General features: G+C 42.8%; 1 protein-coding gene and 1 pseudogene across 2 annotated transcripts in view; both read left to right on the top strand.

Annotated features, from left to right (window-relative positions):
* The first annotated feature begins 390 nt into the window (after positions 1–390).
* Positions 391–14,291, top strand: part of Gramd2b (GRAM domain containing 2B) — a 97,905-nt gene continuing 84,004 nt past the window's right edge. Inside the window, exon 1 of one of the 2 annotated variants that reach the window (XM_050120884.1) lies at positions 391–521. In XM_050120884.1, the coding sequence (XP_049976841.1) occupies positions 394–521 (128 nt within the window). In that variant the 5' untranslated portion in view covers positions 391–393. Of the gene's footprint in view, positions 522–10,933; positions 11,185–14,291 lie in introns of those variants that run through there. The other variant, XM_050120886.1, reaches the window with a different exon arrangement.
* LOC126487875 (cofilin-1-like) lies at positions 1,542–2,453 on the top strand (annotated as a pseudogene).

The raw sequence follows: 14,291 nt of genomic DNA, 5'->3' as shown, positions 1-14,291 counted from the left end.
TAGTCATCCTCTCACGGGCATCTCGGTTCCATATCTTGGCGCTTGTAAGTAACGCTACAGTGAACGTGGATGTGCAAATCTGCCTACGGTCTGCTGACTCTGAGGCCTCTGGCCTACGCTCAGGAGTGGCGCAGCTGGGTCGTATGGGAGCTCTATTTTTACTTTTGAGGGACCTCCATGGCTGATCTCCACAGCGACTGCACAGATTCCCTGTGGTCACCTTCAGAGCCACAGGTGGACGTTTCGGGTGTGGCCAATCCTGTCTTCCTGAGCAGCCTCTGAAAGAGAAACCAGAAGCTTCTCTGACAGGGCTGTCATTGGCCAGGTGGAGCACAAACCCGGAGTTTCTTCCTGGAACTCTCCAGAGTTTCTTGGATCAGCTGGCTTCCGGAGATGAAAGGAACGCAGCAGGCCCTGTCACCGAAGAGGAGCATCCAGCAAACACTGCAAGCTCAGCTCATGCCCTGGAAGAATTTGCTCCCGTGGAAAGATGTGAAACCCGAGGAGCTGGACCCGGAATTGTAAGTGACAGGTCTCAGACCTGGAAAAACAAACAACAGAGAGAGGCGTGCAGCCGCTTGCGCCATGTGGGGGGCCTTTTTCTCTGCATGGAAAAGGTCTTTGGCTGCTCATTGAGACACTTTCCTTGTTTATTTTAAAAGCCTTCATCAGAGGCTTTTTGATCATGGTGAGCATAATCCTACAGACTTGAATATACTCGGAAACTTCTAGAAAGGAGCATCTTGCATTTACAGCCATTGCATAGCAAGCAGACTTAGGTGAGTTTCTTGTATGCTTCAAGTAGAAGAATTTAGACAGAAGGTAGTGGGTGACACACAGGGAGGGAGGTGAGGCTGCAGTCTGTGACTCAGCGTGCCCCAAACTCCACATTTCCCTCTCCAGGGTGTCCCTCTGCATCCTTTTAATCCGTACAGCTAGGTTTGGTTTTAGGTTATGTTTCTTCAGTTCCTTGCAATGACAGATGGAGGAGTGGCCCAGCTGTTAAGAGCATACTGCTCCCACAGAGGACCTGGGTTCAGTTTCCAGCACCATGCTTCTGGCCTCATGTGCATGTATACACACACACACACACACACACACACACACACACACACACGGCAGAAAGGAAAGGGAAAGAGAGGATTAAAAATAATTTCAGGTTTTGTTTTTTTTAAGCAGGAGCTGTGTGGGGGTCAGGCTTTGGGGTTTAGGAATTTTTCTTTGTTTTCTAGTTTAAGTTTTATTAAATTACTGGCAGATAGGTAGAAGCACTTTTTAACTCTCTGTTATTCCAGCTACAATTTCTTTTTAAATCCTTCAAACAGTAACGGTTTTGATTAAAGGGTTGGGGTGGGTGGATAGCTATCCAAAAGTAGACCAATAAAGAGAACACGTCCAGATAGACATATAAGGCACATCATGGTCACAGGCAGCCCTCTGAAGACAAATCCTGCCTGTGCAGGATGATGGGAATGGAGATCATATTATAAAATGTAAATGGGTTAAGAGAACAGGGGTTGTGTTTTCCTTTTAAGGAGACGATGAAGTAACGGAAGGATGCTGGGCTTTTGATTCCACAGGCGTGCATTTGAGTTATCATTCCGCTGCCGTTCGCTTCAAAAGTAATACAGAACTCACAATTCTGAGTATGCTTCTACTTACGTTGTTGGAAAGAATTAGTTACTCAGGAATAAACAGTAATTAAAATATGCAGTTAATTAACTTTTAACAAAATGATTAGAGCAATCCAAGGTGGAAATAGTTTTCTCGATGAAAGAGCATGAATAAGCTACAACAAAAAGAAGCTAGGATCCACCTCACGACACACTCAGAATTAGCACGAGGGAGTCAGACTGTACACTCGCGGATGAACTAAAACTATTAAGCTGTATGTGAGAGAAATACTGCGGTTCAGGCGAATCCCAGCAGCAGCTGTGGTGGCTCAGTTCTGTGCCGGCAGCTTCTAAAAACAAGGCCTTTGTTGCGACTGTCTCTGATGGTGTCATGGGGTGTTCAAAGACAAGGAAGTGCGCAAGTCCTCAACCCCAGAAGTGAAGAATCGCAAGAAGGCAGTGCTTTTCTTCCTGAATGCAGACAAGAAGAGCATCCTCCTGGAGGAGGGCGAGGAGATCCTGGTGGGAGATGTGACCTGGTAGCAGACTGTGGACGATCCCTACACCACCTTTATCAAGACGCTGCCAGACAAGAACCGCAGCTATGCTCTCTATGATGCAACCCTAAGAGACCAAGAAAAAGAAGGAGGACCTGGTGTTCTTCTTCTAGGCCCCTGACAATACACCTTTTAAGAGCAAAATGATCTATGCCTGCCCCAAGGATGCCATGAAGAAGAAGCTGACAGGAATTTGACAGCTAAGAGGTAGTTAAGGACCACAGCACCAAGGCAGAAAAACTAAGAGGTAGCTGTCATGTCCCTGGAGGGCAAGCCTTTGTGAGCCCCTGCACTCTCCTGCCTGGAATATATAGCAGCCCCAAACCTGCCCTTGGAGGGTTGCAAACTGCCCCTTTCCTGCCAGACTGGAGGGGATTGGGGTATCCCAGCAGGGAGACGGCAATCCCCTCATCCCAGTTACCAAATGCCCCCCCCCACCATCATCTCCCCTCGATCCCTGATGGCTCTGGCCTTTCCAAACTGGTTTCCTTTTGTTTGTTTTTGTTTTGTTTTGTTGTTTTATCTTGTGATTCTTCTTGGGTTGTTGTAGGCCAAGTCCCTTCTCAGGAACCCAGTACAAGGACAGCTTCATTATATTTTAATGACATCCCTACTTCTGACCCCACCCCCACCATCCCATGCTGCCAGCTTCTAACCACAATAGTGAGTCTGTGTTTGTCTGTTTAGTTCTGTGTGGAAATGATATGTGGAAATGGCCCTCCCTGAGCCAGCTGGTGACCCACCCCTTTCCCTGATTTTGGCCACCCATGAAAGCAGGACCGGTAAGGGACCTTCCACTGACGATAGATAGATAGATAGATAGATAGATAGATAGATAGATAGATAGATAGATAGATAGATAATGGAAGAAGGTGGAGGAGGAGGAGAAGGGGAAGGGAAAAGAAGGGGAAGAAGAAGAAGAAGAAGAAGAAGAAGAAGAAGAAGAGGAGGAGGAGGAGGAGGAGGAGGAGGAGGAGGAGGAGGAGAAAGAGGAGAAAGAGGAGAAAGAGGAGAAAGAGGAGAAAGAAGAGAAGAAAGAGGAGGAGGAAGAGAAAGAAGGGGGAGGAGAAGGGGAAGGAGACAACTATGAACAAGAGGAACAAAGAGCACACATTAATGGGTTGCAGCTGAGCAGAGTTACTCCCCCATGATTCACAGCGAGTAGGTCTACAGAGCACCATCATGCAGAAAACATCCACTTATGAAGTCAGAAATGAATGGAGCCTGGAGGCAGTGCTCCCCTCACTATTGATTATTCTGTGAGCTTGAGAAGGTCGCCATCCTTTCCAAACAGAGACAACAAGAACTAATTTAACTGAATGCTTTGTAAGGTCCATACTGGTCCCCAAATCTCATAATCAATTTCTGCTGCCTGGGCGGGGAGGCAGCCTCCAGCAACACAGGGCTCAAAGGGAAACCCATGGAGTCGGTGTACTGTGACTTTTTTTATCTGTGGGGTAAGGGGGGAAAACATTCACATACTCTCCTGGTGGTTTCCTTCAGACCTTTTCTTTATTTTTCTTTTGCATTCCTTTCTTGAATTCTGTCTGTTTCTTTTTCTTCTCCATCTTATATACCCCAAAAAAATCTTCCAGGCAATGTAGAAATTACAATATGGTTGCATTCTATTTTTCAAGTGAATGATTATATTGAATACAAGTAAAAACATGCCTTGCATCTCCCTTACACAATCAAAATAAAATCATCCCAAGAACCCACATACATTTACATCTAAGTAATTTGTTACAGATTAACAGGGTGTGAGCAAGCAGTGGGGATTTTTCTCAGCCATTTCTTTTACTGGCAGGCGGCATAGGGTGGTTACGAAGAAAGAATCAACCACTTTATTACTTATCTTGAAAGTTAATCATCTAAGGAATATTAAAGGAATCACAAACCTAAACTTTAATACAGGAAAAGCAATCAGTCAGCTCTACTCTAAATCTTTAGGGTGCATACCCATTCATCAATAGTTTTTTATATCTGGAGATTGAGGGCAAAAATAGGTACAAGGAATTAATCATCATCTTTGATCATCAACCAGTCCTAACAATCAGGCACCTCAGCTAATGAGAACTGGGCTACTTTGTTCCTGTTCCTTGACCTTAAAGAGTTCCTCACTCAGCTATGAGCCTTTCTAAAACTTTAGATTATCTTCCGTTTTTCATCCCAAAGCTACTTCACAAAAACATCTTGGTCTAACTTTAAGCTATTTTTAAAGCTTTGTTCCAGCTGTTATGCGCTCTGAAACCTATGAACACACCTCCCAACATTAAGATTAAAAGAATTTAAAGTAGCTGGGCTACCGGGACTCAATTGTCTATCCAGCTCCTCAATAGAAACTCGCGTGCTCTAGTTGGGCGACACTTGTTTTATTTTTAATCATCAAAGCTCTATTTGAACTGACATTATTATTATTATCAATTAGACAGTACAGCTTACGAAGAAATCATCTCCATAATAAGCCACAGGTAAAAACACAAGGTAGAACAGGATAATTCCAGGAGATAAACACACCACGTTACAGCAGTGGGGATCTCCCCACACCCATTCACACCATGTCAGAAACCAGAGGAAGAGGGCAGCAGTACACATGGAAAGGCACAGCAGAAGCAAAAGACATTCTGGAGTCTGCGGTTTAAATGCCATCCCTATCCGAGATTCACCCATCAGGGATTTTCCTCCTAGTGGGCTGACACCCTGAAGTCAATCGCCACCTACTGCTCCTCTGGCTAGGCCACCGGTGATCAACATCAAGTTCCTAGAGTCATCCCAAACCCATGGTGACCTGCGGTAAATTTCAGCCCTGTGTCCTGAGATTGTCCAATGACACTGTTAACATTATCTCAACTGCCCTTGGACTCTGTTAAGGAAGGAGCCAAGAAGACATTTTTTTTATTACTCCCTTTTGATAAGGGCTCTCAAAAGTGATAGATTTATTTATTTAGTCATGTTGGCCATACTTTCAGGATTACTGAATGACTTCGGTAAACTTTGGGAATAAAATGTAAATTTGATGATACCACGATATGAACAGTGTTTTTCTCGGGGATCTGAAGTACTTTTATGTTTTATGTATTTTCAGAATAATAAACATTTATTTTATGAATAATACCACCAACATATTGACTTAAAAATTGCAACTTTAATGTTATGATATATTTTACTCTAGTAATATCACTAAAAATGCCCCTTTAGTACACAAATAACCATAGTATCTTCAAAAATAATTACCAAGTCAGATATAGCCAAAGGCAGAGTATGCAGTCACTCTATGCAATCTGTCAGCTGATGCAAATTAAATCAGAGAACACAGGCTACTTAAATCTAAAGTCCTGGGGACAGATGGAGGGGCTTCAGCCAGCACCCAGACTTGAGTGTCAAAGTGTCTGTCTCAAAATGAGCGAGTCAGCTTCTGCAGGTTTCTGGTGGGTCTGCTTTCTGCTGTCACTGTGAGCCAGCCAAATGGGCAAACGCCAGATCCACAGCCCATCTGGATCTGGAACATCCCTATCTTGTGAACGGGAGGACTAGTCAGTCCCTTATGGTCCCAGGCAGCATCGTTATAAACATGACACCTCTGTCTGCCACGTGGCCCAGTGATCACGCTCTGAGAAATGCGCTGTTGTGCCTGATACAAACAAGAACCGTGATGGATCTGACCACGATGAGAACCACTTTGAGCCTAGGTTCACCCCTCCTTTCCCTCAGGTTCCCATAGAAGACACTGCTAGTGAAGGGCAGCTTCCACCCAGCAGGAGAGTGGCCTCGTCACCACTGTGAATTGAGTATAGAACTATGACCCGGAGGTGTGGGCTCTGAGCAGTGGGCCTTGCAACAGTGTTGAGTGGAGGAGGAGAAAAAGGGGGACTAGGAGATGAAGAGGGAAAAGAAGGAAAGAGGAGAGAAAAGAGGAATCCTTTTTTAGAGTTCTTACCTTTGTTTATTTATTTTCTGATGGGGGACGGAGGTGTGTGCACTGCGTACTGGATGCGGACCTCAGAAGTTGCCAGCACGGCTTCTCTGTTCCCACCGTGTGGTTTCCAGGGATTGAACTCAGCTCATCGGGTTGGGTCTCAAGCTTCCTTATCCACAGAGCCATCTCACCAGCCCAAAATTAACAATCGTAACCTAATTTATAAATGTAAGCAAACACAATTGAGAACCATGAAAATATTTGCCCGGGCTGGTGGTTGGACTGGGTTAGGAAACTGTTTTCAAACTTCTTTCCCTTCTGCCACAAAGACCAATCAAAATGCCTAAAGAAAAGGCTGCCCCAAGTACTAACTGTTTACTGCTGTTGGAAGGTTAATTTTCTAATCTCTCTGGGGGCAGAACTCCTCCTATTGTCACTGCCTCTATAGAGTTATATAATTAGACATTGTCAAGGCCCATGTCTACCTTCCCCCTTCATCCTCACAGAGATGGGCTGACGAGAGATGAATGAACCTCATCTCCAATCTTCACGATAGAAATCATAGAACAGAAGATTCTTGAAGACACTGAAAGGGACTTTATGTGGACTGCAGCCAATGAGTAAGCCAGGAACAGTACAAGCTACTCGGTGGCACCATTACCATAAAAGGGGGCATTTGGAGTCCCCAGATTCTTAGCTCTGCTTGTGGGGCTGTGTCTTCCACAAGCCATGCGTGAGCACACAGCTGCCATTGCACTGAGAAAAAAAAACCCACACTTTTTAATTGCACGATGTATGAGATTCCATTCAACATTAGTGAAAATATGGCCAGCTCAAAACCAGTTGGGGCTGGAGAAGATGACCCTATTGGTTAAAAGCACACACAGCTGATTCTGCACAGAACCCTAGGTTGGTTCCCAGCACTCACATCAGGTGGCTCACAACTGCCTGTAACTCCAGTTCCAGGGTATTGAACACCCTGTTCTGGCCTCTGTGGACACCTGAACTTACATACTCCACATACACCCAGGAACATACACATAACTGAAAATAAATATTTTTTGAAAAAGTCATAATCTTCCCTGACATCCATAGTATTTTTCTGATTCTGTCTGCATACAGACTGTATACTCGAACCTTCCATGCCCAAATGGCAGTAACATGAATTTAGAGCACACAAATTAATGTCTTTTATTCTAGCCAAGACACAGCCAAATCCACCAAATGAATCACAGAGTACAAATCTCTCTAACTCTGCTTAATCACAGAGGAAATATTCACTTATAAATAGAATTTTACATTCCATGCCTCTGGGAAGCTGGTTTAAAGCTGTCTAATGTTTGTAGTTTGATCATATGTCTTGATATCCAAACTCCATACTTCTAGAAAAGATGGGAGGGGGAGAAGAAAGAGGAGGAAAAGAAGCTCAAATAGGCAGAAAGACCCCACCTCAAAACTAGCTAGTAGCAGAAGGTGGATTATGGCTTCAGACATGGACTTCAGAACTCTTGGGTTTAAGTAAACAAGCCTATCATTATTGCCCAATGCCAAGTTGTTAAAACTATGGGCCCTGCTTGATTAAAGAATTAAAAAAAAAAAACACTTAAAGCCAAAATTTACTCTGTGGTGTTTACACAAAGAGATGGAGAAGACTTCAAACATCATCTTGGCCATAAATTTTATTTTTGTTTGTTTTAAACATGTTATTTTACTCTAAAGAGGTATAAAATATAGTGAGACAAATCTCTCTCTCTTCCCCCCTCTTACTCACGCACATACACACGCAACAAAGATGTACATGTGTTTCACACAAGTAATAAACAAATGGAGCAACAAAGAATTTCTGTATCTATGATATGTCTTGAGGTCAACTTTTATGGTCAATTGTTAATGCTCTAAGAATGAGAAGCAAGATCATTCTAATATTGAGGGGAACAAATTGTATCAATCTCATCCCAGAAATGCTGCAGATAGGGCAAAATTCAACCTATTATAATTAAATATTATTTATCCTAGAAATAACAAAATCTGGATCTTTTCTACATTTTAAGTGTTAATATTTCCTTTCAGTTAGCTGAAAATTAAAATAGCATTTTTTGAAATTCAAAGAAAGCCATTTTTTTTCTTGCTTTGTGCCTGAGTTGAGAGTGGGGATTTTAATTCTAGTGATGTCAAAGAGCAGGGAACATTGTCTTCTGAATCTAACTTTAGAAAATTTACAACAACCAATGGATGAACTAAACACTGACTCAGACAGTCAGCATGTATTTTGCTTTGGCTCATGGGTGGGGTGGTCTTTTATCAAATTCATCATATGATGGTGCAATGAAACAGAGAATTCTCTCCTGGCATGGTGATATTATCCTTACATGAACACCAGGGTCACTTGGAAGATCCCATTATAATGAGTATCTTTGGAAGCAAGTTGCTTCCTGTAACGTCATAGTGATAAGTGATTGTTTACTGTTCTGTGTAGTTGAGAGGAACCTCCATTCCCTGTTGGTGGAGGTCACTTGTTCATTTCTGGCTTCCCAGACCCAAAATAATCGCTCAGAAACTGTATTAATTAAATTTCTGCTTGGTCTATTAGCTTATGCATATTTCTAGATAACTCTTACATTTTGAATTAATCCATTTCTATTCATCTGTGTATTGCCACGTGGCTGTGGCTTACTGACAAGGTTCCAGCACATCTGTCCCTGGTGGCAGCTACATGGCTTCTCCTGACTCCTCCTTCTTTCTCCCAGCATTCAGTTCAGTTTTTCCCACCTAGCTCTATTCTGTCCTATCACAGGCCAAAGCAGTTTCTTTATTCATTAACCAATAAAAGCAACACATAGACAGAAGAACTTCCCATACCATTTCCCGTTTCCTGCTTAAATAAAAAGGAAGGTTTTAACTTTAACATAGGAAAATGACATATAACACAACAGGTATCAAGCAAGAATTATAGTTATAATATTTTTATCTAGTTTATCTTTTATCATAACTAAGGAAAACTTTAACTATATATTCTTCAACTCCATCAAAGACTCCAGAAGGATATGATATTACCTAAGTAAACTGAAAGTGCATTGTAAGCAACTTCCAAAACTCTAGAATTAACAGAGATCTCGCTGCTCAACAGTCACCCAAAGTTCTTTTGTACATTGTGGGCACCCATTTTCAGCCTACTGTTGAACATGAATTTTAAACTGAAATGTAGAGCACACAGAGGGGCCATGAAGGCTGGAGGCTAGCGGAGAGCTTTGCCAATAGATAGATATTGTGTTAATCAAGTCTAGGGAAGCTTTCCTAGTGGAAGTTATGCCCATCACATAGACACCAGAATTTACCCCCTTAGAGACCTTTTATTCTGAGTTAAACATTGCTGCCAACTAAACTCCGTAGGTACAGGAGCGAAACAACATCTTGTACTTCATAGCTTGTTAACGTCTGAGCTGAGCAGACTTTTTCTAACAAGGCTGGAAACCTACCTTGCTGGTGGATGCTTATTTAAGAGATCCAATGGCCAGTATCATGCAACACTTTAGTATAACTTGGATTTTATACCGTGTCTTTGCAATGTGATTTCCCACACAATGGAAATACCAAGACAAGGGGACAGAAGAGAGACATAAGACAAGGGGACAGAAGAGAGACATAGATTACGCCTCATCAGGATGCTCAAGGGGCAGCTGGGTCCAAGACACCATCAAGAGTCTCAGCACAGGACACTGGTGTGGCCACCAGTCACAGTTTGCCCAGCGATGATTGATTCTTAGGAGAAAAATCCCAGGCAGACAAAGATAAGCAGGTCACCCTACTGGGTACCAGGAAAGTTCCACTGAAAGACATACTTTGCCTCATTCCCAGAGTGTGCTTCCAGGCAGTGGTGCAGTCAGCAAACCTAGCCCTGCCTGGTTATCAGCAGAGTGATAACAAGGCCGAGGCTGAAGGTTTGATTTCCCAGAAATCTCTGCTCCCTTCCACACTCTGAATCTGTACTGCTCCCCACGCCACTGGCTGATCACAAAGGCCCAGGCTCCTTTGGCGCGAACCTTCCTTGCTGGGAAAACCACGTGTGGGAGGGCACTGATGCTTTCTATCACATGACCATTGAGTGGCTGAATATTATCACGCAAAGACATTTCCTTTCCGGACTTCCTGGGTTTGGGTACAATGTATATCAACCCATTCTTAGTTACAAACCACCATGACACATTCTCCCGCGTAATTGTCTCCTAAGCCTGTGAGGCAGAGAGATAGACACCAAGCCCTGTAGGGTGGGGACCATTTGAGGTGCCCACTCAGAAAGTGACAGAGACGAGACCCTCAAACACTTGCTTCTTAGTGTCGTTGCTGGTGTGGTTTTGTTAAAGGTTGTGGCCAACTGTAACCGAGCAGAATAGAGGCCCAGAGTTCTAGTTGACTTTGCCTTGCCATGTCCATCAGATTTTCAGAAGCCTTTAGGTCCTGAGGACCAAGGCTCACACAGCTGTAAGCATCCTGGGCATAGTGGTGAGGATCATTTCCTGTATGCATGGGCAAACAGTACATCCACATTCCTCACCCTGCCCAGCAGGCTCAGGCAGCTAGCAAGGGTATCCTGTTTTTAATGTCTACCTGCAACCCGCGTTGCTCCTCCCTGTTTGGATTGAATCGTTTATTTTTCCATAGGTTTTTCTGCCTAAGTCCACAGATTCAGCAATGTTCATATTCATAAAGCGAAAGCTGATTTGCCCAAATCCGTTTGTTTCTCTTTCAGAGCAAATGTCAGTAAGATGAGAACCGGGCTGTGTGTCATACTGATACGTTACTCATTAACTAACTTTAAAAAAAAAAAAATTGCCTGGGCTAGATCAGAGTCGGGTAGGAGCTTCCTGCCAGGCAGGAGCTGTGGCTGCCTGCTGGATACAACAATTTTCACTTCGTTTGAGAGCTCTGACGATGAGCTTCTGAGTTGACTTCTTGAAGGGCTGTTGGACAGGAGTGCAATGGGGAAGAAGAGGCCTTCCTCCAGTGACAATGTGTTCAAGTTTGAGATTCCCAGCAGCCCGAAGACCAGCACTGAGGCCCAGCACAGCTCCACTGACAGCCCCAGCTCTGTGTTTTTCAGGTAAGAACAACGGTGCCCTGGCCATCCAGCACACTACCCAGACCACCCCAGGCCACCGGGCAGGTGGCCCTTGAAGAGCTCCTATGGCATTCCCTGGAGGAACGCTGAGCCAGGGGAAAGGGACTTCTCAAGCCAGGCATCCTGTGGGATGGAGCTGGGAGGGTATGGAAAGAAGGGATGGGAGCAGAGAGAGAAAACAAACAAACAAATAAATAAAAACCGGAGAAAACCAACAGCAACCACTATTGCCACCACTGAGCCTGATCTTTCACCTCCTCTATTATATTCACATCAGATAACCGGGCCCTGGGAATTTCCTCCATTCTTGACTTGCTGTAAGCTTTTCAGGAAGTGGGGTTAGACAACCAAACCAGAAATTATTATTAAAATATGATTAAGTAGTTATTCTTAAAACATTCAGACAATCGTCCTCTTTTTTGTCTCTCTGATTAAGAACTAAATATGACTACGCGCTCTGGTTCAGTTCTCTACGATACAGTGACTTAGAGAACCTTTGACCACAGTCGGGACACGTCCCCTTTCAGCCGTGTTAATACCAGCACACCGCTCTGATACGGTGTAATTACATATTACTGATGGAAACTCAACTCCGTATTAATTTAGTCTCAATAATTCTGTAAGTTTTAATGTTAGTTTCATTTTCCCATTCATTATTAGTGGCTAGACAGGTGGCTAAAAATGTAAAACTCTAGGCTGGAAGGCTCAACAGTTGAGAACCCTGGCTGCTCTTGCAGAGGACCTGGCTTCAGATCCCAGATCCCACAAGGCATCTGTTACTCCAATGCGAGGGGCTCTGACATCCTCTTCTGTCTTTCTTGGACACTGCACATGTGTGGTCCAAAGATATCCCTGCAGGCAAAACACTCATACACAGAAAGAAGTCTTTAAAAATAAATGCAAAATCCCTGCAGCGTATGTTCATGTTTTGCCAAGTTCCAATACTCTCTGAAATGCGTTGTCTGCCTCGTCTGCCCGTTCGACAGCCATGCAAGCTCTTCTTCGGCTTGCAAAAATAATGAGGAAAATTGCGGTGCACTAGCAAACAAAAATACATTGCTAGGTGTGATTTAAGTAAATGCAATAAATGCAATTTTCAATAAGTAAATAGAACAAAAAGAAAAGGGGAGATGGTTGGGCAGTTAAGAGCACTTGCTGCTCTTGCAGGAGACTAGTGGGCTGTGCCCAGTCCCCATAGCTAGTGGTTCACAACCACAGGTAATTCCAGCCCCAGGGACTCCGATGCCTTCTTCTGGTATCCATGAGTACTGAAGTCATGTGTACAACGCCCCCCCCCCCGCCCACACACACACAGACACATAATTTAAAAACAAAAATAAAACCCTTATCAAAAGAAAAGGCTACCGAAATCTAAATGTTCCCATCTGTCTGAAAGGATACAGATCTATGCCACCTACACAATACTTACCACTAGCTCTCCATCTCAGTATTTATGAATGCTACTTTTAAATTTATATTGGAAACAACCTAAAAATACATTAACATACCTCCAAACAGGAATGGAGGAGCTCGCATGGAAGAACCTTTAATCTAGTTGAAAGATCATGGTGTTTCGTATATAAAATTACTGAAAATACTTGAACGCAGGCACACATTGGTTAGATTTTTTCAGATACAAAATGAGAATAAGAAAACACGTCTTCTATATCCTAAATACATACTGGGAATTCCTGTAGCTGTGACTGTTTGGTTTCCTATTTTCTTTCCCATGAACTGGAGCCAATAAAGCTTATTCTCAGACTAACAAGCTACCTTAAATAGAAACAGATAGAATCCATGTACTATTTTTATTCAAGCACGCAATTCAGGCAAAGTTTATGGAGTAACTATTGTATGCCAGGCTGTGTGGAGGGGACACTACCTTTTCCTTCTTGCTGACAGCTCATAAATACTCTGAAGTGTAATTTTCTGCCAGTTGCAGGTCTTGTAACATTTTTGTTCTATTCAAATTTGTCTTTTCACATTATGTCCAAGACTTTGTTTTTCTATTTTTTTTCTTTTTTGAAATGAAATCATTTCTCCCTTCGCTTTCCCCCACCCACACCCTCTCATATGCTCCTCCTTGCTCTTTCAAATTCATGGCCTCTTTTCATTAATTGTTATCACACGTATATGCGTATATGCACATACCTATATATTGTTTTAAAATAACCTCGGTTTGTATACTATTACTTGTATGTATGTTTTCAGGGCTGACCATTTGGTATTGGGTAAGTCATTGGGAACTCTTCACTAGGGAAAATATTTCTCTCACTCTCAGTGTTCCTTAGTTGTCTGTAGTTCTTTGTATAGGGTCAAGGCCCCATGGGCTTTCCCCATCCACCTTAGCATGTCTGTTGGTATTGTTCTTATTCGGCTCATGTTTAGGCAATCTTGCTGATGACACTTTATGGTTTAGCTTCTGACCTTCCTAGGAGACACAGTCTCACAGCAAACTCCCTGGTTCTCTGGCTGTTAGGGTCTTCAGTCCCTTTTCCAGAATGCTGCCTGAGCCGTAGATGACAGGGTGTGTTTTGTAGTATGTTTACTAGAACTGAGCTCCACAATTCTGCATTGTGGTGGTTGCAGCTTTCTATAGTAAAGACCTTACAAGGATTTGTTTGTTTGTTTAACATTTCCTTTAAAGTTAGGGTCCTTGTTACAGCTGCAGTTTATCTTTGTTTCTTGATGTTAATCAACAGCATTTTTTATTTAGTTACTGAATTATTTATTGGTTAACCTTTCCTCCTCTACTTAGTATGAAAAACCAGACTGTCTTATATCATGCTACTAATTTTTATCACATTATAGTAAAAGTAAGTCTAGTAAAGCAGGACTACTTATATACTTGAAGAGAATAGTCATATGAGTCTTAGGATTGACTTTTATATTTAGTCGAAATGACATTGTTCATTTTAAAGAAATTTGGCATCTTTAAAGCAGAAATAGTCATAGTTAGAGACATCATGTATCTCTCCATTTGCTTAGATCATCTGTAATAACGCTCAACAAAATTTTAGATCGTTCTACACAAAGATCTCATAGATCATTTTATTAAACTTATTTCTAGGTACTTGGTTCCTGTGTTG

The sequence above is a fragment of the Alexandromys fortis genome, unplaced genomic scaffold, assembly GCF_014885135.2.
Source record: "Alexandromys fortis isolate MF-2015 unplaced genomic scaffold, M_Fortis_MF-2015_v1.1 scaffold_181, whole genome shotgun sequence".
Lineage (NCBI taxonomy): Eukaryota > Metazoa > Chordata > Mammalia > Rodentia > Cricetidae > Alexandromys > Alexandromys fortis.
The sequence above is the reverse complement of the archived record's forward strand: the minus strand, read 5'-3'. Positions and strand labels throughout refer to the sequence as shown.